The sequence below is a fragment of the Eschscholzia californica genome, unplaced genomic scaffold (assembly GCF_041429995.1).
Source record: "Eschscholzia californica isolate CP2 unplaced genomic scaffold, dmEscCali1.0.p SCAF_2, whole genome shotgun sequence".
NCBI classification, from domain to species: domain Eukaryota; kingdom Viridiplantae; phylum Streptophyta; class Magnoliopsida; order Ranunculales; family Papaveraceae; genus Eschscholzia; species Eschscholzia californica.
Window position 1 is genome coordinate 34,488,466 of NW_028238309.1, and position 24,119 is coordinate 34,512,584.

The following is a 24,119-nucleotide window of genomic DNA, read 5'->3' on the forward strand; positions in this document are numbered from 1 at the left end:
CCAAGCCAGGTAATTGTCACTTTAAAGTTTGATTGTGATGATATTTCCTATAGAAGTGATAGCTAGAGATGTGATTTTAGGATTATCCATCTCTTATGAATCGAATTTTCAGAGAGAAATTTGCAGAACTAAACGAGAAAACAAAAGAGAAGAAGAAATTGTAGAGAGGGAAAGTGAAAAGAAGAGAATACTTTAAAGAGAGAGAATCGATTTTCAGAGAGAGAATCGATTTTCAGATACCATAGTGAAACTAATCTTCAATAACACTACAAAAATGGGGACTTTTGGCGACGGTTTTTAGTGACGGTTTCTGAAAACCGTCAGTGAAAGCTGGTAATTCTACGGGCACTCTCAAAATCTAACAACTTGGGTGTTTTTCCCGTTTGTGCCCTAGTTTCCTGTTCGAGAGAAGGGGGAGAGAAATCGACCGAGAGAACGAGAAAAAGAGAAATCGACCGAGAGAACGAGAAAGAGAGATGAAGGTACCAAAGTGTAAACCCTAGAAAAGCTTAGACGAAGCTGCTGATGCCGAGGTTTGTTGTTTCTCACTGTAGATTCTTCGTTCCTCTTTGTCTTTAATGTGACTGTGTTAGCTAGAATCTGAGGTTAAATTTATATACATGTTGTGATCTTTTGATATGTCTGTGTTTGAATTCGAGTAGTTTAAATTATAATCTTGAACGATTGAAAAGCTAAATTCTATGATTAAGATTATTCTCTTATTATCTCCCCAAAAATTCATAAGGCTGCAATTTTTACTTGAATTCGAGTAGTATAGATTGTGATCTTTTGATATGTCTGTGTTTGAATTTGAGTAGTATAGATTGTAATCTTGAATTCGAGTAGTATGGCTTAGCACTCCGACCCACGATGAAGCCGAGTGTCTCTTTCGACATAACTTCACATAGATAAACAAGCAATAATGATATTTTTACTTTTAAGTTTTGGATGTTTTTTCGAAAACCACTTAAAATCTTTCCGCGTAAATCCATACACTAAATTTTTTTTCATTGTCAACAATAAACCAAAAGACCCGTGTGGATAAGTGCAAACTATAATTAATCTTGTATAGAGATTGTGAAAAAGCAAAGAGAAGATTATGGAAGTATACTAAGATGTGTGGGATAAGTGCAGTTTATACTTTAAGATCAATTTTTGGTGAATAAAAGAGCTATTGAGTCATTCGACCCACATATATTCTACTTTATATTATAAACTTCAAATGGATGATTTCGAAAAATAAACGAAGTAAGTCATGATCGTCTCTAGAAGCAATAGTCAGATGCTACTTGGTGATGAGTACATATGCAATTGTCGTTGACCTCGAATATATTTATGATGGTGATGTTGAAAGTGATGAGCTCGAGGACACGGAAGACAATGAATCTTAGGCTATTAGATACGTTAACTATGTAAAATGTTGCATTGAATTCAAATCTAAGTCCTATAGGACACCATATTTTGCAATGTCCCTTATGTTTTGTTTAACCATTTCTGTCACATTAAAGTTTCTGTACGATCTGAAGTTGAGCGTTTTATTTTGCATCGTTCTTATGTTGAAATATTATAATTACTATCCTTGAATCTAATCTCATCGTTCACCTAACAAAGTCTGCCTCAGTTCTTATAGTCGTTCATGTGTTCCTTTATCCTCTTCTCTGTGATATTTTCAATTCATTGATCTAATTCTTCATATCACAGTTGTCATATTCACCGAAGTTTTTTTCAATTGCAGAATTGCTCCAATTCACTCAATTTTTCTCTTATATCCGTCTGGTATAAACAATACTAGTGATGTCTAGTATCCATTGCAAATAATCAAATTACCAGTTAAGCCCCAACCAACCATTGCTTTGTTTTCAGAGTTAATGACTAGTCAGTGTTAATGTCAACTTAAGCATTCAAATCTGTCTTGGGTTAGTCAGAGATCAGAGAGAACAATAATTTAAAATTTAAAATACTGTTTGATCATGGAAAAAGACCTTAAGTAACCTATTTTAAGCTCAAAAGTGAAGCTGAACTATAGATATCTGCTGAGAGATGGTAATGATTCTAGTTGTTTTTCATACAAACTTACCAAATATATAAATATATTTGAAAACTTAACTCTCAGCCACTTGATATAACTTAATGAGACTAAATCTGGACCATTGGGAGGAGGGGAAGATACCCTCCTCCCTTGTTATATAGATATACATTATGAACAACATCATATCCAACTTCTCCGGAGTGAATCAGATCCTTCGTGTAAATTAGTTAACTCAAGGTACCTAATAGCAAGATATTGATGTATTTATATAGAAATGATAAATGTACAGATTATGATAAATGTACACAAACAACCAATATATGTTATCAACCATGTCTTCATACTTGCATTTATCACTTATTACTATTCTTCGAAGCTTTAGCCCCATAATAGTGGAACATGTCACTTATTGCATTCATCACTTATTACTATATATTCTCTTGACTCAACAAAGTTTGGGCATTGTAATTGCAGGGTAATGGATGAAGATAACCAAGTGCGTAGAAAGAAAGGAAGGGGGTCAACTAAGCTTACATGGATAGATCAACTGCCAATTGAGGAAAAATTCAAAATAGAACTTGATAATAAATTGCAGCCTTTAAGGGTCAATGCAACCCACTTATCGAGCCATATCGGATATTTAGCGAAAGATGAAAATATGTTTCCACTTACTATATATAATTGGAAGGATATGGATAAGTTGCATAGGGATCTCATAGATAATGCAATAACCCAAATCAAGGTATATATATGAATACCTTCTATTTAAGTTTTAATGATATAAATTCTACTTGATCTTTTTTTTTTGTACAAGGAAATATTCGAGACTCCTCCTAATTTCGACGAATGGTTATTTGAGAGGCTAAGTTCTAGATGGAGAGATTTTAAATGTAAGATTAAAAGAGAAGGGTTCACTCCATTTGACAAAATAGAAGATTAATACGCTAATCGACCTGACGGAGTTGTCCCAAGTCAATGGGTGGAGATGGTCAGTTACTGGAAAAAGATAAAGTGAAGGTACTGATGCTAAGAACTTACCTACTATATCTATCATTGAAATTATATTTTGTAAAAAATTTGATACTTATATTGTAGGAACAAAGCCTTAAAAATGCACGAAATAGGGCATGTAACAAAATTCCACACACAGGTGGTTCAAAGTTGTTTGCTAACCATGCGGAAGAGGTTACTTTTGTCTTTTCCCATATCTAATACGAATGATTAAATTTTCTATGTGCTTAGACCTTACTGTATTTTTCTTTCATAGTTGAGGAAAGAGCATAACAAGTTCCCCTCTCGTACGGTGCTGTATAGAAAGACTTATACACGCAAAAATCTTGTTCCGGTGAATCCATTAGCTGGGGAAAAGATGGTATATATTTAACTTATCAGTTTCTTTCATGTTTTCCTTACTGTATTTTTTATGGTGATTGTGTTGCTGGTGATTGAAGTGGATAGAGAAGTTTGAAGGAGGTTAGGTTTGATTGGTATAAACTGTTTTGCGAACTTTTTGAAGTCTTAATATTTATTGAACTCAATTTAATGGTATTTGACAGGATGAAATGGAAAAATTGGAAAGACAAATGACTCAAGATATTCAACCCGATGAAGAATTTATCGATTTAGGGCCAAACGATATTTTCTCCCAAGTAATAGGACCTGATCGAGCAGTTAGAGTGCGAGGTTATGTCCGGTAAAGCCAAAACGATGTTGGGTCGGAGAGACATCAAATTCTGGTCAGAAAACTAAAGCTGAGGTTGTTGAACTAAGACAAGAGGTCGTTCAACTGAAGAATCAACTCAAACAACAAAATGATCTATTGAAGATGCTAGTGGAGAAGTTTGCACATGTAGAAAATGATTGTTTTGTCGGCGAAAATGCTTCAAAGGTATGGATTTTTTTTCATCAAATTACTAGCAACAACTACTTCGCTAATTTTGTACCAGGTTGTTATGTATCGCTTGATTAAATCTACTTAGTCCTTCAATCAGGACAACCCTTAAATGGCATGCACCTCATTCCAATTTCCAACCACTGACTTACAAGATGAGTTCAGAAGGCAACTTCCTTGGCAGACTGAAATTACCAAAAAAAATTAGATGGCTTTTGTTGATGACTTAAACATATATTCATCTTAGAGCTTCACAACTTCGCCTAACAGGTTCCATCGGTAACAGCTCCAGTTAGCATGGAAAGTTTTATAGCTTTACTGTTTTTTCGTGCTTTGACAGTGAAGTTCGAAACAAGGATAACTCTTACTAGATTTGAATCTTTACTGCGAGAAGTTTCTCCGATATAAAAACAAAAAGTCCGACTTGAAGAGCAGAAGTGGTAAATTATAGAACTATAGACGGATAATATAACGATTGGAATATCCACCATCTTAAAACGCCCTTCTGAAATCACGAACACGGACATAAGCATAAATCATGGTGGAATATGTGACTAATAGTTATTGCCTAGTAAAATCTCCATATCTTATAAACTCTTTAATACCTCAGAGACTAAGTAGTTGATATTGGACTATTCTATGTTTAGAGTTGTTGATAAGAGATATTGCAGATAAATGGATGATGGTTTTCAGGTACGATATGACAGGAACAGGTATTCATTCTCTTTAATCAATCTCGTTATTCATTTGTTTACATTTTTTGTTATATCTTCATTCACATGATGACCACTATTCTGATTCATTATCTCAATATTGATCTTTGGTAATCCAGATGATGAAGATGGTACTTGTTTAACATGATTTTGAAGAAAGTAGAACAGGAAAGTCCATCAGGGATTAAACGCTTTTCCTTCACTTAAGAAGTTTAAATGGAGTAGTTTCTTATGGAATCTTCGAGTTCTCCTTCAATATAAATTTACGACTTGAAATCCTAATCAACAAACTTTGCTACCGTTGCAATAGTGTTTCTGATTTATAAGACCTTGATGTTCCAAAAGAAAGAAAAATTTATATAATAAGCCAATAATCATTATTCGTGGTTGATTGTTTTACTGCAGGAACAAGAGGTTTTATGCAAGCTGTCAACACTGTTTAGATCAGTTGGTTCCTTCCACTTTAGAATTGGCGACAACTATTGCAATTGATGATTTTAGAATGGAAGTTGAAGAGCTATGACAGGGCGTAGTAACCTAGTTTAATACGAAGACAAAATTTGATTAGAATTGTTTCTGCTAGGATGATATATGAATGATATTATAGTATTTTGATGGATTTGTAAATATTTCAGATATTGATTCCAAATGGGAGGGTCAATTTATTGTTTCGAAATACAATTTTTTTTTTTTAGAAAATCAAAACATATCACCGACTGTTTTTTGCCGTCGCTACTTTTCAGTAGCGACGGTTTTTCCTGTACACAAACCATCGCTAATAATCTCTTTTAGCGGCGGATTTACAACCGCGTCGCTACCAACTGTCGCGAAAAGTATCCCCGACGGAGGCTTCCACGACGTATTCTGATCCGTCACTAAATAGTTTCTGCGACGGTTTTATTACATTACCGACGGTTTTAAGCCGTCTAAAAGTCTCCAATTTTAAAGTGATTAAAACAAAATCTGAGTTATTACATGAGTTTATATAGAGAGAGTTTTAAACTATCTCTCTAACAGAAAACAAACTTATAACAAACTGCTAACAAACAAAAGAATAATCATATGGTGTTACACGAGTGGATAAGAATGTTGGGTTTTGTACGTCTCTAAGACTATTAATCATCTAACTAATGTTGTAAGAGGAATCTCAATCATCATATGATTAACACTAGTTATCCAGGATCGCCTGCAAGAACTAATAATGAACTAGAAACATAAACAAAATACCTGAATTCGCTTTCCTCAAATTAGATTCCAACTCCTTTATCCCGAACATGAGAGCTTCATATGTAGCTCCTCTACTTGAGACATCCAAGTGAATAACTTGATCTCCCTTCTTTATATGTCAGCTAGGACTCCATTGAAGGTTGAGACGAATAACCATTCTTCTTTTGATTCCATAGATAGATTGAGAGCTTTTTCTCTAAAACCATCTCTCTCCACTTAGCTATATATTGTGAGAGGGAAGTTGTTTTCTCTTGAGAAAAATCCAACCCTTTTTTTGAACTCCAATGACCCTTATATAGAGAAACCCTAATAGGAGTCTCACTCAAATTAGGTTTCAATAAGAGTCCCCGAAAAGGTAACTGTCAGAATTCCTTCTAACCCGAATTAGGGTTTTTACCCTAATATGGTGTGGCCGCCCACTTAAGCCCATTATGGGCTAACCCTGGCCGGCCCACCCACCTTATATGGTCGGTCTTGATCAATTCCCTTTTGGGCTTGATCAGGACACCCTATAAGTGAGTTTTACCACTTTTCGGGTTTCTCTTTCGAGCCCGATTCTTTCTATCTTTTTGGCACTATCAGACTGGATCATATCCATCTATAGACAAGCTCCCACGAGTCAATTCTCTCCGATCAAGCTACCATTCTTTGGTGTAACCTGTTGTAGGATCCGGTTTATGTTAGTCGCGAATTATCGAAGTAACCCGACGATCGTAAGCGGCTTCTATCTAAGCATCACGACCCGTAATTGGACCTGACTAGATGATCTTCCGGATAAAGTCATCGTTATCCTAACTGACAAATTGAACGCATTGCCATCTTGGTCGAAGGACATCTCCTTCACACCGAAGGACTATATCCTTTAAAGAGATGGTACAACCATAACTAAAATAAAAACTTAAGAGAAGCCTTGATCGAATATATCGGTTGGAGAACACCATTTGTACGGCTGAGCTTCATTTCGAATAATACATTACATTACCCGACCCCTTGCCAACAAAAAACAAAACAATAAAGCACATCACGACTCACTATTCTAGCTTAGGTACGCATTTAAATTTTTGAATGTTAATATTGTGAAATTACACACTAACCTTGAGGGTAAATGACAATAAACTATCCTACTCCCTAACTTTCTTTTAGCTAATGAGGGGGGCGAGAGCCCTGACACAGGAGGTCGCCACGAGTTTTCAAGGCACCTTCAACCCTGTGGTGGTCCAGAGGCAGATGAATAGGTGAATTCGGGCCAACTCTAGAATCAGAACAATGGAGGGAGGTATGCAGAAGCTAGCTTCTCACATCGAGCCCCGTTTTACGTTAAGGCAAGTGGGAAGGTGGATCTGAGTTAGCTTCACAACTTGAGTCCTACTCTTGTCAGAAGCACAAAGAGAGAACAGCTACGACTAAAGAGAACAACAACGATGTGGAAGGCTAGACAGAGCCAAAGATCCCCTATTTATACACGAATATTTATGTGTTAAAGGATCTATTAGTGTCAAAACATATGTAGCCATCGAATATTATCCTTCACACGTTCGTATCCACATGCTATTTCCAGAATCGATGTCTTGTCGCTGCCATCATCTCATTCCTGTTCTGTTCCGGTCATCCAAACATATATAAGTATATCAGATTTGCTCTAAAAGGGATCGAATATCATCTTCTGCATTTAAACTCTTTGAATTATTTTTTTTATTTGCAAAAATATCCCACTAACTTGGACGTCAGAGTATCTTCTTCTATTTTTGCAGATCCTTACCAATTGAATTCAATCAGAATGACAAAGGAGAATTCATTGTCCAACCAAAAAGTTTTGATCATCAGGTTGGTCTCTAAGAGAACTACTCTCCGACAGCACCATCAACCTATGCCTTTCAATATTGATGTTCATCTCATTGAAAATGAAGAAGAATATGTTCAGTTTGGTAGTAGTTAATGTAGGTGTGGGAAGAATATCAAATGAAATGAGACATACCTGGCTTTAAGTTTGATATTATCGATGTGACAAATCGAGAATGTAGAAATGACGGTTTACCCATGGTGCTGATAGACGTAAAGATAGAAGGGAAATAGAAAATTAAACAATAACAACCCTTGGATGGAAGAGGAAAAAATAGATCATCTCATTCTCAGCATTTCCTACCATCTAGGGGCACGCAGGGCGCTGACCCTTGTCTTATGCACCACATACGCAAGAAGGTCACCAAGTGGTCATCAAGTGGTACTCTTTATCATTTTGTATTGTTTAAATTAGTATAATCTCTTGAAATAGCAAGGTAACCAACATAGAGAGTCCCCGATTTTGACTCAAAAATCAAAATAATAGCAGATAGATTCACATGGAAAGAAGAAAAACTGACGTTCAAAACGTGGGGAAGTTGTTGGGAGAAAAAAATCGGTCCTACCCACCCACACCAACCCTTACTAGGATGCCATTTAAAATGACCTCGGCTTTTGATCCTTATTTAAACCCTCATATTCCTTCTCTTACTCCTCACACTTGCATTATGCATTTGCAAAAGCATCACCTAGGAAACAAGTAGAACAACTCTTTCTCTCTCTCTAGATCTTCAAACTTTTCTTTCTAGTTCTTACCCTTCACCAAAAGAAAACACATATTCATCATCAAAATCCAAGATGGGTAGCTTAAACACTGATTTACTTGAAAACAATTCAGCTTTTGGTTCATTGAACCCATTAGACCCAGAAGAGTTCAGAAAACAAGGTCATATGATTATTGATTTCTTAGCTGATTATTACAGAGATATTGAAAAATATCCAGTTAGATCTCAAGTTGAACCTGGTTACCTAAGTAAAAGATTACCAGATTCAGCTCCTTATAACCCAGAACCAATTGAATCTATAATGGAAGATGTCAAAAATGAAATAATCCCAGGTTTAACTCATTGGCAAAGCCCTAATTATTTTGCTTATTTCCCATCAAGTGGTTCTGTAGCTGGTTTTCTTGGTGAAATGTTAAGTACTGGTTTTAATGTTGTTGGTTTTAATTGGATGTCATCACCAGCTGCTACTGAACTTGAAAGTATTGTCATGGACTGGCTTGGTAAGATGCTTAAACTGCCATCTTCATTCTTGTTTTCTGGTAATGGTGGTGGTGTTTTACAAGGAACTACTTGTGAAGCTATTTTATGTACATTAACTGCTGCAAGAGATCGTATGTTGAATAAAATCGGACGTGAAAATATCGGTAAGTTAGTCGTTTACGGGTCTGATCAAACCCATTGTGCACTACAGAAAGCTGCTCAAATTGCTGGTATAAACCCTAAGAATTTTCGAGCTGTTAAAACTTTTAAGGTTAATGCATTTGGTTTATCAGCTGATACACTTAGAAGTGTTATTATTGAAGATGTTGAAGCTGGTCTAGTACCACTTTTTGTGTGTCCTACTGTTGGGACAACTTCGTCGACGGCTGTTGATCCGATCGGACCCATCTGTGAGGTAGCAAAGGAGTTCGGAATGTGGGTTCACATCGATGCGGCGTATGCCGGAAGTGCATGTATTTGCCCAGAGTTCAGGCACTTTATTGATGGAGTTGAAAATGCAGATTCATTTAGTCTTAATGCACATAAATGGTTTTTCACTACTTTGGATTGTTGTTGTCTATGGGTTAAGGACCCAAGTGCCCTAGTTCAAGCCTTGAGTACAAATCCTGAGTATTTGAGGAACAAAGCTACAGAGTCAAGACAAGTTGTTGATTATAAAGATTGGCAAATTGCACTGAGCCGCCGATTCCGATCCATGAAGCTTTGGATGGTTTTAAGAAGTTATGGAGTTGCTAACCTCAGAAATTTTCTAAGGAGTCATGTTAAGATGGCTAAACAATTCGAAAATCTTATCGCCATGGACAATAGATTTGAGATTGTTGTGCCTAGGACATTTGCTATGGTATGTTTTCGCCTTTTGCCCCACGGGGTTCGCGAGGGAAACGAAGATCAATTAGAAGTCGTGAACAAGCTTAACCAGGTTTATTTGGAGTCAATTAATGCGACAGGGAAAGCTTATATGACACATGCCGTGGTAGGAAATGTGTATATGATTCGGTTTGCAGTTGGTGCAACTTTGACTGAAGAACGCCACGTTAACGTTGCTTGGAAGCTCATGCAAGAACACGCTAATACAATTCTCGATAAACTTGATCTTTCATGTTAATATATATATATATATATATATATATATATATATATATATATATATATATATATATATATTGTAATTAATGCAACACTCCGGTTAAACCGCCGAGTGTTAAATAAGATCACGCAGATCGGATCTCAAGCAAATAAAAGAAGAAGAGAAAGAGAGACGTACGACCTACTCTTAATGAGAGAAAATTTGTTATTTATTTAATTATTTATTTTGATTTTGTTATTCTTAATTTTTGAGTTATTTTTCGAATTATTTATTGAAATTGTATTAAATAGAAACATGAACTTTATATAGTGTAGTGGTTATGGGTTGGCGCATGATTCCTAGCTTTATTAATTATTTACTTGAACATTTCTCCCACTTTCTTTCTCAATGTTTCTTACTATTATTTTGATCAAGGAGAAAGATTATCTAAATCATAGTACTTGATCTCCACATAGTAGATTTATGAGGACAATTTGATGAAATTTCAGTAAGATATTTTCTACCTTAATAAAATACATAAAAGCTGGACCTAAGGTTGTGTTGATTTTTCTATGAGTAGTCTTGAAATTAGGGCTTTCAATAGTCAAACCTAAAACCCCAGTGTGAAAGTTACCCAAAGTTTTAATGCTTTTCTCTAATTTATTGCCTAATTAAATTGTATAGGAAGTTTTTTTTTTTTTTTTTTGTTGAACTAAGAACATCACTATTCAAGAAAGTCTTATAAAATGATAAGAACATCACTATTCAAGAAAGTCTTATAAAATTGTATAGGAAGTTGATAAGAACATCACTATTCAAGAAAGTCTTATAAAATGATAAGAAAAACAAAGTGGTAACAAGACCAAGTGCACAATTTGTAGCCAGCGCAGTTTCTTACTTTCCAACAACATGAGAGAAAATAGGGGTCAATTACTTTGAGAAATCATAGTCTTTTATCTTGCCTTTTTGTTTTGGGTAGGTGGCTATCCCACTTCTATTAGCAGCCTCTTGATATTTATTAAAGATTATGTGTCCCACCTCTTTTGAGGTCTTTCTCTTGGTCGGGTTTTCGCTTACAATAAAAAACAAAATGAAAAAGAAGTAGGGGGTGGAAAATGAGTTTTTTATGCCTTCTAAAGAAGAGGAAGTTAGTCCATATCTCTACGATAATGATATTTTAGTCTAAAAGTGTAAAAATACCATTTAATCGATATTTCGCCTTATTATTAGGTTTATATATAAGGTTAAAATAGATATTAAAGAAAAAATGGCGTATGGGATAATGTACTCTTTTTGACTAAAATTATATAAAGAGTGTATATTCTCGATATATCTCTAAACTTAAAAGCTATATGATGGCGACCATCAACATGGGCCTCACGGCCAAGTCATTGGGCCTCATGGCCGAACTAGTTAGAGGGTTTCATGGCCGAGTCCATTAGGGTTAGAGTTTAGGAGTTTTCATGTTTTAGTATTTCCTACTAACTCTAGGTTTAGAAGTTTCTATGTTTGAGTATCTTTGATATTTAGGATTCCTAGTTTGAGTCTATCTAGAAGTTTCTAAGTTCCTATAAAAGGAAGTCAGGTTTGTCCTTGTTATCCAAATCAGAGAATATTATGAATCAAGTTTATTGTTAATCAAGTTTTTCGTTTTTTATTAGTCAAGTTTATCGTTTTATCGCTTTTATCGTTATTTCATCAGCTTTATTTCATTAGTTTAGTTTAATAACAATGGTGGATTCCATTACTTTTACGCTTCCGCAACAATCTACATCAGCTGGTATTCAGAGCTCGAAGAATCTGGAAACAAAAGATGAAATTTTTTTCATGGATACGTGAATGCTGGAAAAATTTTCCACGTTTAGATTGGGATCCTTTTCGAGATTCAAAACAATTTTATATTGATCGAAAAGATGAAATAAAAATTCATTAAGTTTCTAAAATTTCACTATTCGAAGGTCAATTCCATATAAATTTCTGGATTCAACACATAGAAGATTGGTTTAGAAATCAAGAAGTTCATGACAAAGATAAGGTTTTTTTGGTTGAGCAACATATGCCCGAAAGAATCTATGAAGAATTCAATGCACTGCAATGGAGACTTATTGATGAAGGAAAATCGTTCATTGATGATTGGGATATATTGAAAAGGATTTTCAGGTATGTTTTTCTTCCTTTGGATGACTACCTGTCTTATATAGAAGCTCAAATCTAATCGAACAAATTATCCGAAATTCCTTCGACTACCAGGGTCGATACTGTTGAAGGAGATTTTCTTGATAAAATAAATACTAGTTTTTCAATGACGGAGAATGAAAAGTTCAATGAGATGAATAGAGAGGAAGAAATTTAATCGAATAACACAAGTTCAAATAAATTATTTGCTTTGCATATAATCCTAGGAGAAGAATTAGTTGTTTCAAATCATAGAATACTTCTTCGTCCATCTTTATCTTCATAGGATATTAGACAGACTGGACCTCCTTTTATAGGATATTAGACTTTCCTAGATAGACTCAAACTGGATTTTCCTAAATAATAGAAATACTAAAATAATGCAACTTCCTAAACCTAGATTCATTATGAATCTTACTAAACTAGGACTCTTCCTAAAACTAATGACCTAGCCGACCCGAACCGTTTCGATGAAGAAAATAATTTGATGCACCCACATACGATGAATTCTGTCATGGCGATCCGTAATTCCCACTTTGCACGAAAGTTGCATTGAAAGTGAAGGATACTAATTTGCAAGCAATCGTCAACTTTATTCCCAATCTCATATGCAATAGATTCTCGCAAAAATAACTTTAGGGAATCAAGAACATTCATCTCGCCATCTTCCCAAAATTCGTCATTAAGAGCCAAAGTATAACCGTAAGCAATTTCAATGAAGTTTTCGGGATTGAAACGTGTAGTGTTGATATGACACCCAAAACCTACCTTCCCATGTTCGTCTTCATGAAATTTATAGAATATAATTCTATCACAATATGTCAACTTATGAAATCCTCCGGTTAATACATCATACTGTCGACGAACCAAAGTTGACAAATCTCTGTATGGAAGCCTAGTATCGATTTTGTATTCACTCAGGGTTCCTCCAACATAGTTTTTTATATTGCCTCGCCAGATAGCTTTCTCCAAATAAATCACTTTTGCTTTCTCCGACAGTGAAAGAGTATTGTTTTTATTATGAACTTCGTCATTGATATCATCACCCTTCTTCTGTCCACCTATGTCAAATAAAACAATAGGGCCTTGCAATGCTTCCTCTTCCATATTAGAATTAGTCAAAGATGCATCACTATCCAACTCGTCGGGTTCCGGTTCATTACTAGATTCGGGTTGCGAATTAGGATCTTGCTTTTGCAATTTTCCATCCTTAATATCTTTAATTTCTTCATTGTCACTGAGTGTCTTGATCTCGTCATTGGTTTTCTCATGGTCCTTTATAGATAAGCAAGCAGGATCATCGAAGGAGATGGAAGACACTGTCCCAAGAATGTCTAGTGGAGTCTCAGACCACACAAAATCTGAAGCTGAACACACCTTCCTCAAAGTTTTATTTCCGTCCTCATATCCATCACGGTGCCTCTTCTGCTTGGTATCTCCAAGAACATCTACAATCTTTGTGCGCTTAGTGGCTTGATTAAACAAATGCTTCACATCAAGCAAACGAGGATCAATCTTGGCACGGGTTTTGTAGTCTTGACCCACAACATAAATTTCTGCAGATGCAGAACGACTTGCAGCTGGTTTGGTCACTTTAACCTTATCAAATAACTGCTTAAGACAGTAAAGTACAACATTGTAATCTTGTGACCTGAAAACCTTGGTAACTAGGATTCCTCTGGGTGAGAGAAATTCAGTAGCAAGTCTAACAGGATCAATAACAAGGGAGGCTTGAGGGATAGTTTCCTAAGCCCAAGGACCACCAACATTAGGTGAACCATCGTGTAATACAACATCAAAAGCCTTACAACCCTTTTCAGCCATTAATCTCTTGATAGTTGCCCTACCTTGTTGCAATATCTTCTTCAGATAAGGTTTCTATAATATTAAAGAGGACGTCGTCAGTTGGATCCTCACGAGAAAAGCCAATAAAGATTTCACTATTAAGATCCTGCTTGTTATTCTCGGTTGGGAGATTTGGGTGATGGAGTTTTAAGATACTCATCAAAAAATATGAGTCTTTCTCAATCTCTATGTTGAGACTACGATAAGGACGAGGAGTAGGAACTTGTCGCTCATCTTTGTTCTTTCCAATATTTTCAACAATATTGCTTGGTTTTGGAGATGGGATTGATATCTTTTCTTTTTCTTCTGCAGTTTCAACTTCAGTGATGGTAGTATTATTTTCTTTAGGAGATGGAGTACTCATAAGGCTTGAGTTAGAACACATATCGAAAAGTTTTTCATCGATATCTCTGATTGTATCCTAAAGTTCACGAAGTTGGTGATGAATGCCCTCAAACTTTTCGTTGTCTTCTTCATTGGATGGAGCCAAATCTTTGTCCAATTTTGTTATTACTGAAAGTCCTTTACTGATATTCTCCCATTAAGAGTTGCAAGTTGGAGCATATGTATGTGTAGAATAATAAGACGATTGAGGTGGCGGTGGTGGTGAAGTTGGTATTGAATACGGTGGTGGAGTATAATAAGAGTACGGAGGTGGTGGTGGTGGTGAAATTTCTCTTACGGGTTCTCTTTCAATGTTCTCCCATTCGGCTCCGAAAGTTATAGTAATTTTGGTCGGTGTATAAGATGATTGAGGTGATGGTGAATAATAAGAGTACGGAGGTGGTGGTGGTGAATACGGTGGTGGTTATAACAAGAGTACGGAGGTGGTGACGGTTGGTATTGACGAGGAGACAGTTGTGGAGGGTTTTCTCGTACGATTTCTCTCGGATTCCAATGATAATTGTACGAGTTGTTATTCGCATATAAACATGATGAACATGAGTATCGATTCTTTATCTCTTGATCAGTATAATCTGGTTGATTATAATCTTTTTGCGGGATAGAATACGATCTATATTGATTTAACTGGTCTGGAAAAAAAATTCCAGAAGACAATAAAATAAACGAAGAACGATAAAATAAAGATAAAAGAACGATGAAATAACTCTAAATAACTATAAACTTGATTGGTTTTTCTCTTCAACATGTAAAATAAAGACTGACTGGACCTCCTTTTATAAGATATTAGACTTTCCTAGATAGACTCAAACTGGATTTTCCTAAATAATAGAAATATTGAAATAATGCAACTTCCTAAACCTAGATTCATTATGAATAAACTAGGACTCTTCCTAAAACTAATGACCTCACCGGCTAGGCTATACGGTCGAGAGGCTCGCGGGTTCACGGGCCCAGCCCGGATGCGCCTGCATCACTATATGTGCATACCCATATTTTATCTAAGACAAAATCACCCATATTTTATCTAAGACAAAATCGAAACTGGGAGAAAGTTTTCTAGTTTTCTGTTGCCCTCCCTCCACCTAACGATTTCTGATGGCAAGAAGACTATTTTATATCATCACCAACTAATTAGAGGGCCATGTTGATGTGTAATCTGTTTCAAAGATTTACACATTTGAAAATAAGAAAATATGGTTTGTCAATTGAATATTCTCAAAAGATTTTATTGGACTGGAAAGAGTGTTAACCTAGGGTTTTCGGCTAAGAGATAATACAATCAGGAGAAGAGAAGAATGAATCTAGGGTTTCCTCAATCAGTCTTACATTGGTCTTTGTCAGCCAAAGTCAAGGTCTGCATAGACTAAGTCAAAGCCCGATTCTATTCTGAAGACACCAACATGTATTCTAGAGGCAGCTCGTATCCTAGAGGCACCTGCCAAGAAATAAAGAAGTTAGTTAGTCTTTTAAACTAAACTTCAAAGTCTGTTAAATGTTAGTTACATTTCTGTTATACAATAAACTAACTCTAGCTTCTCTATTATAAAAGCTAAGTTTGTAATCATTTTAAGTGATTGAATAAAATTAGAGTATTTTGAGAAACTTACATGGTATCAGATTTCAGGTTAGATCACTCTAGGGTTTCTCAGCTATACTCAACAACAATCTTTCATTATTCTCCATTTTCTCGCAAAATCACAACAAAATTGCAAGAAATGTTAAAAACAAGTACAATCAACATCTCCATGATCAAAATCAAGTAAAATCAAGATCAAAATCAAGTAAAATCAAGATCGAAATCAAGATCGAAATCAAGTAAAATCAAGATCAAACTCTAGAAAACTAAGTGATCAAGAATCACTTACTGTTTTTCCGCACTCATCACCAACAATCTATCGGTTCTTCATCATTTCTTCACCCTTTCTTGATCATGGCAACTCTAATTCAAGGTAATCTTCCTCCCATTTCCTCTGTCTTTAGTTTTATAACAGAGAAACTAGATGACAACAATTATTTAATGTGGAAAGACCAAGTTGAAACTCTACTTGGAACCTATGAGCTATTAGGGTTTGTCACTGGCTCTATAGAAGAACCTCCCCAATTTCAGTACATTCATAATGTAGAGCAAGTAAACCCAGATTTTCAATGTTGGAGATCAAAAGAAAGTTTTGTAAAGTCATTTCTCAAAAGTATCTTATCAAAATCAGTGTATTTGGATATATATGGTCTGAAATCAGCTAAAGATATATGGGATTATCTTGATCTAACACATAATGAAGCACTTGAATCCAAGAAGGATCAACTTAGAAGAAAGCTGCATACTTTAAAGAAAGGAAATACCTCTATAGCAGATTATTTGAGAGAAATCAAACAACTCTCAGACTCTTTGTTATCTATTCATGATAGAGTACATGAGTCTGACCTTGTTAGAATAGCAATTCAAGGTCTAACATCTGACTATGATCAGTTTACTATTGCCCTAAGAGTCAATAATGAAGATTTGTCGTTAACCCAACTCAAATCTAGGCTCATTCAACATGAACAATGGTTATCTAATAAGGAGACATATCAAGAAGTCTATTATGCCAACATATCAAATTGGAAATCAGTTCAAAAATACAAACCTTCACCATCTTACTATAGAAATCACTCTCATTCTAAGAAGGAAGGTGTTGTTCCGAATAATCAAAGTGCTCAATATAAAAATAAGAGGGCATATGATTTTGATTTTTCCTCAATTCCATGTGGAATATGCAAGAGATGGGGCCATTCAGCAGGAGTATGTTATTTCAGATACAAGCAAAGTAAGTCACTAGCAGGTTATCATACTGAAAACCATATTCATAAGGAAGAACTAGATGTTAATGAAGGTGTCAAATCACCTAAGTCTTATTCATATGAAGTAGAATGTAAAGATGCAGGAATATATGAATATACACAAAGTGATAATCAACAATTTCATGAGTGTTATACTGCCATAGATATTCAAGAACAGGAGGATGTATATTTCGACTGTGAATCAGAAACGCTCCAAGATGATATTCCAAGTGAAGAATGGTATGAGCCACTTACAAAGAGACTATATATATCCAGACATGCTATTTTTTATGAAGGAAACTATCCTTATACCAACATCAGTAAAATACAGTCAAGTAGTGATCAGAATTCAAAGCCACGCATTTCATTACCTTTGCCAACAGTCACCAACTCTTCCACCCTTAACACTGAATTAGGGACATCTAGTTTCCAAATCAGCTCACCAGCTAATTCACAGGTTCCAACACCTACTACAGAGTTTGGTCAAGTGGTAACTAGAGGCAAGGATAGTATTATCAAAAGTCAACAGTTACTTGCAGACTTTGTGGCCATCTACTCCTCACCTCACAATTTCAATATGGCATATCTATTCATTCTTCCCTTACCCACTGAACCATCAACATATAAAGAGGCAGCACAAAGTGACTGGTGCAATGCTATGAATGAAGAATGTCAAGCACTTCAACAACACAAAGTGAATATTGTCCCTTACAATAATCAAATGCATATATTGAGTTGTAAGTGGTTATTCAAGTTCAAACAGAAATGTGATGGTTCTATATATAGGTACATGGCAAATACAATAAGCCATTCATATGGTTTTTAGAAGAGTAAAAACAATATGCCATCTCAATGTTTGTGCATCACAATAGGACAGATATAATGGTATTTCCACTCTATGTAGTTGATATTTTTATCACAGGGAGTCATGTCCCTCTATTCTCTCAGCTCATTATGAGACATAATTCATGCATAAGCTGTCAACAACACACATGGTTATTATCATGAAGATACTTCGATATTTACAAAGGTATGTGGACTCAGGAATTTGTTTATCTTGTGGAGTTCTACAAAACAAGCAACTATAGCCAAATCGTCAAAAGAGGCTGAATCAAGCTTTATCTTCAACAATAACAAAGTTGATTTGGTTGTCTTACCTCACGAGTAAACTTCAGAGTCATCTTCAGCGATCAATTTTACTCTCTATTGTAGACATTAAACACATATCTCTACCACAGAGCAACTTGTAGATTTACTCAATAAGGAATTATCTCTTGCTCTCGGAGACAAACTGATGGTTTCACAAGAACAAACTAATGGTTCATCATTCTTCTTCACCATTGGTTTGAGGGGGGATGTTAACCTAGGGTTTTCGGCTAAGAGATAATACAATCAGGAGAAGAGAAGAATGAATCTAGGGTTTCCTCAATCAGTCTTACATTGGTCTTTGTCAGCCAAAGTCAAGGTCTGCATAGACTAAGTCAAAGCCCGATTCTATTCTGAAGACACCAACATGTATTCTAGAGGCAGCTCGTATCCTAGAGGCACCTGCCAAGAAATAAAGAAGTTAGTTAGTCTTTTAAACTAAACTTCAAAGTCTGTTAAATGTTAGTTACATTTCTGTTATACAATAAACTAACTCTAGCTTCTCTATTATAAAAGCTAAGTTTGTAATCATTTTAAGTGATTGAATAAAATTAGAGTATTTTGAGAAACTTACAAAGAGTATCTTAAAATTTAGTTGTTCTGTTTTTCTATAGTCTGTCTAGGTTACGGTAAGTAGGAGTTCTTCGAAAATGAATAATCAACCTAAAAATCCTATTTGTGTATTTGTGTCCTTAGTGTTTTGCCAATTAAAATTACATAATAGATGTTGTATATATATAAATATTTTGATTCTACGCGCCACAGAATCATGTGAAGACCAGCTTGAACTATGGCCTGAGGTGGTTTTTATTACTTTTTTCATCCAAGAGTAGGCTAAAACTCAGCTCAATTGTATGTTATTCACCTTCATCAAAAAAAAAATTGTATGTTATTCTTCATGAGGGTTAATATTTGGAGGATTTAATGCCTTTCAGCGCATCTGTATATTGCTACGACATATCCTTCTTTTTCTCTAGTTAAGGGATACGTTTGTCTTCTCTATCGTATTATTACTAACTCCCCATAATAACCTCCATATTTTGATTAGGTACTACAATAGTATCTTGTAGTGACTTTTTCTTTTTAGTTTTTTTTTTTTAAGAAAAATATGGTTGGAGTCCCAAAAAGTCATGGGTTAATGAGATTCCACACCAGCGTGTACAGAAAATTAGGCGCATGTCCAAAGCGTAAGTTTGTGTACAGTTTTCTGACATTTTTCTTTTTCCAGTTGTACATTTACTTTTTCTTTTCTTCCTCCTTTACCTTTGCACCGTACATTGACAGCCAAACCTTCATTTTTCATTATTTCTCTCTATAGTTTCTTCATCGTTTCTCTCTCTAAAATTATAGAAATTTTATTTCTTCTCTCAGTAAAATTTTATCTACAAATCAATGAAGCAAAGATTAATAGGGTTTTAAGAAGAAATCTGAAGGATTCTGCATCAAAATTACATGAAGTGTTTCTCGAACAAACTTAAATTTTTTTTCTTGAACAAGTCTGGGTTTCTTTTCTTGAAAATATTTAGAAGACTTCGATTTTGGAAGGGTTTGATTTCTTTAGAAGATTTGATGAAAATTTAATGATGAAGAAATTTTTTATTTGAGTTTAGAATTCCAAGGATCGTTGATGATTTATGATCAATTTTGTATGGTTAGGTTCTTATCTTTGAGTTTTCTGGATTCATGGATCTTAAAATCAAGATCTAGGATTTCTTAAATATTTAATTAAATAATAAAAAATTTGGTATCTTTAACCAGATCGAAGTACATAAAAAATGTCCAGTACATAACAAAATGTTCAGTAAATAACAAAATGTCCTACAAATTTACAGGGAAATAATTTAAGGTTAATTCCATTTTGGCCCCCTATTTGTGACCAACTGGCCATTTTGGCCCCCAATTGTGTCCGGTATAATTCATCGCTACTTTATTTGTATTATTTACCTCTTCTGTGTAACATATTGGTCGTCACATGTGATCGAACAACAAAAAAACACTTTTTATCTATTCTTCCAGTGGTTCAGGCATTTTCCCCTCTCGATTTTTTTCTAAATTTGTTTATATGGATGGAAAAGGGATTTGGTGATTTCTGCCATTTTCTTCTTTTTGATTATTCTTCTTCTTCTCTAGTACTTTTTTATCAGTAGCTAAATCGTGTTTGCTCTTGAAGGTGAAGATCTAAAATGGAGGAGTAAAGACAGAAATTGGGTTTCTTTCAAACTGGTTTTGTTCTTCAGATTTGTTTTGGAGATATATTCTTTAGATTAATTTCCAAATCTGTTCTTTAGATTTGTTCTTCTTCTTAGATTTGTTGTCTCTGAAGAACTCATCCTTAAATTGAAGAGACGGGTGGAGAAAGAAAGAGTATGCAAATAAAAGATAGAGAAAATAAAAAAATATAAATAAAAGGAATCAGAAAAAAGAATTTACGAAATTGCCACAATGACAAATATGGTACATTTGACAAAAATTGGGAGCCAAAACGAACTGTCGGATACAATTGGGGTCCAAAATGAACTGTCAGACACAATTGGGGATTAAAACTATCAGTTGGTCACAAATTGGGGGTCAAAACGGAATTAACCCAATAATTTACCTTTGCGAAGGAATGTATATGAAATTTAATTATGTACTGTACATACCAAAATTCCTTATATTTTTTCTTGTTTCCATATCAGTCCATCTAATCAAAGATTGATTTCTTTCTAAGTTGAAATATGTTTTATTTCATATGTTGCTATATTGATTATTCTATCATCTTGACATATTTATTTTTTTTAATGCTAGATTAATAATCGCAAAGTTTTTATGTTCCCCACAGAATAGCCCTCGATTTTATGAGATGTAATTTTCTTTTGAGAAATCAATTACGATCTACGTTAGTCGTTATAAGGCATTGATACATCATGAAGATGTCATGAGCACGATAACTGCCTAATTTAAACCATAATGAAAGAGGCCTACGCCCGACAAATTTATTATATTATTTACTATAGTCTATATATATTGTCTAAATTACATGAGATAAATCTTGATGGCAAACTGCTTCTATCGAGACTCGATCCCACGACCTCATGGACTTAAGAAGGATGTCCAATCCCTTCACCAAAGGATGGTGGACTTTACGAGATGTATTATACGTTTGATTCTTCACAATAATTATTAGCTGACCAAAATTTGGAAAAGTAGAAGAAGGCAATGAAAAAGAAAGAAAGTTTTATCACACCCATAAAGTCCACAGCCAATGCAAAACTCCTTGTGGTTCATGGGCATGACGGGCTTTTGAAATCTGAAAGGAATAATCGCCTAAAGATGACCAACAAACCTAAATGGCCATCTAAAGATGTCTGGTTTCCAAAATGGCCACGTTTGGCAATTTTTGCCATTCAATTGTTAGTCAATCTTAACAAATGACTATTACTTCACTTTTTAGCCTTATTTTGAAAAGTATTCACCCGTCTATCATTCTTCTTATTTTTGTTCGTTGGAGGAAGATCGTCGACAGGCAAACGACTGATCACTTAACGACGACCCATATTTTAAGTATATATATATATATATATATATTTTGTTCTTCTTCCTTTTCCCTCCTCACCATCACCACCCTTCGGCGACCACCACAAGCCCTCCCCCTCTCTCTCTCTTTTCCGTTCTCTCCTTTTCTGTCTAAAAAATCCAGCATATTTGAGATGTGTTCGGGAAGATGTAGATGATAGTAAAAGACTCCCCTACATTTTCGCAACAAAGTAGCAGATTGGTTTCCCTACTACAGCGATGAGACGAAGGGACTCCCCCCTTTGTCTTTATCTTGCCTAGCAGTTATCAACTCTGCTAAATTTTTAGGAAGAGATTAGAGGGTCATGAATAAAGAGGGGGGGGGGGGGGGGGGGGTGCCGGAAGGAGTAAAGAGAGGGATAGTTGGCTGGTGGTTGTGGGCGAAGGGCGGCGGTGGAAGGAGTAAAACAAAAAAATTATAATTAATGGGGTGCCGGAAGGTGGTAGGTCACCCGTGCCTGCGGTCTTCCTCCTGCGAAGAAAAACAAAGCAAAGACATAAATGTTAAACTTCGAAAAATAATCGTAAAGACGTAAAATAAATCAACAGTGAAAGTTGACCATCAGTTGACTGGCGAAAATTTTAAAAAGGGAGTCATTTAAGAAGTTCGCCACCTTAAGAGGAAATTTTGGTGAGTTGGCCACCTTTAGAGCGTCATTGTGGTGAACTGGTCGTCTTTAGGGGGTCATTTTGACAAATTCGTTATCTCATCAAAGGAGTGATGTAATAAACGGTCACACATTTTTGAGAACTAGAGATCTAGCTAACCATTGTTAACCTTTCACAATTCATTATGGACCAATATATATGCATAGACAAATTCTTAGATTTTTCTTTTCTGATTTCCTTTTTCTTTTTTAGTGAAGAATAAAAAGTGCATATCAGGTAATGGGTATTACCACATATGACATGTCCTAGAATTATTTAACAACATACTTGGGCAAATGGAACATAAAAAGGAAACATAAAAAATCCATTTGATGATCAATGTCCATGATGGAGTAGAGTGGATATTTTCACCAACTTTAATTTAATTAACCAGAAGTCAGCAAATAATGTCAATTGTTGTTGAAAACTTAGGTAGCTCCCAAATTAATCTCGGAAAATCAGCTTGAAAAGCATCACTAATCTTTTGAAGATTATTAAGGGGTCATTATTAATAATTTTAGAAAATCTTCTTAGATTGTAAGAAAACTTAGGTAGCTCTCAAATTAATCTCTAAAAATCAGCTTCGAAAGCATCACTAATCTTTTGAAGATTATTAAGGGGTCATTATTAATTATTTTAGAAAATCTTAGATTGTGAGTCGAGATTTGGGACACCAGTGTGGACATATTTTACAAAAAGTTATGATAGTTTAAATTTTATACCATTATATCATCATTGTAAGGTGAACCAAAAATAACGACGAGTATCTGTTAAGTTTATGGTCATCCAGATTAAAATCAATTGACAATGAGCGGAGAGGACTTGGACATTATATGCTTAGTTGTTAGATACCTTTTCTCTCATGTGAGACTATTCTCACACGCCCTTTGACGTGTTTTTTTCTCTTCGAGCGATGTGTAATATGTGTGACTTTTAAACCTATCACGTGTGAGCCTAGCTCTGATACTATGTTAAGTTTGTGACCCTCCAACTCAAAACCAATTAGACAATTGACAATGAGTGGAGAAGACCTAAAATTATATGCATGTTTGCTAGATACCCTTTCTCCCATGTGAAATTGTTCTCACAGTATCTAATATTGTTCGCCTGAAATTTACGACCTTCATCCAAAGTAAAAGTCTTCAACAGCTGAAATGTATTATTCTCTGCAAGTGTGAGTTTGTTACGAGTCCTTACGTTCATAACTATACAATTGAATGAAAGTTCTGAGATGTCACTCGCACTTGTGTAGCCATTAAGGGTTTTGGGACAAAAACTACAAAGGTCAAAATAATATTAAAATGAGTAAAAAAACACAAAACTAAAATAAGTGTGAGTTGATTCCTATTTGGCCCCTATTAAGTGTGAGTTAATTCCTATTTGGCCATTAATTAAGGTCAAAATAATATTAAAATGAGTAAAAAAACACAAAATAAGATGTCACTCGTACTTGTGTAGCCATTACGTGTGAGTTAATTCCTATTTGGCCCCCTATTTTGTGACCAACTTTCTTTATGACCTCCTATTTTGTGTAAAT

The 24,119-nt window shown here is 35.1% G+C and overlaps 2 protein-coding genes across 5 annotated transcripts; both read left to right on the top strand.

Annotated features, from left to right (window-relative positions):
* Nucleotides 1–385: 385 nt before the first annotated feature.
* On the top strand, nt 386–5,309 carry LOC147557539 (uncharacterized). Of its 4 annotated transcripts, none has more exons than XM_086664121.1 (10): nt 386–533; nt 1,736–1,829; nt 2,504–2,771; nt 2,844–3,046; nt 3,125–3,214; nt 3,297–3,401; nt 3,586–3,917; nt 4,568–4,633; nt 4,753–4,805; nt 5,039–5,309. In XM_086664121.1, exons 4-7 carry the CDS (start codon nt 3,005–3,007, stop codon nt 3,724–3,726), a joined length of 378 nt encoding a protein of 125 aa, XP_086520247.1. In that variant the 5' UTR covers nt 386–533; nt 1,736–1,829; nt 2,504–2,771; nt 2,844–3,004; the 3' UTR covers nt 3,727–3,917; nt 4,568–4,633; nt 4,753–4,805; nt 5,039–5,309. The 4 variants fall into 4 exon arrangements, with proteins under 4 accessions (XP_086520247.1, XP_086520248.1, XP_086520246.1 ...); XM_086664122.1 differs by having other exon boundaries at nt 4,568–4,613; XM_086664120.1 differs by lacking the exon at nt 1,736–1,829.
* A 3,042-nt stretch (nt 5,310–8,351) lies between these two features.
* Nucleotides 8,352–10,318, top strand: LOC147557540 (tyrosine/DOPA decarboxylase 2-like). The gene has a single exon (XM_086658358.1). It carries the CDS (start codon nt 8,498–8,500, stop codon nt 10,028–10,030), a length of 1,533 nt encoding a protein of 510 aa, XP_086514484.1. The 5' UTR covers nt 8,352–8,497; the 3' UTR covers nt 10,031–10,318.
* The last annotated feature ends 13,801 nt before the right edge of the window (nt 10,319–24,119 follow it).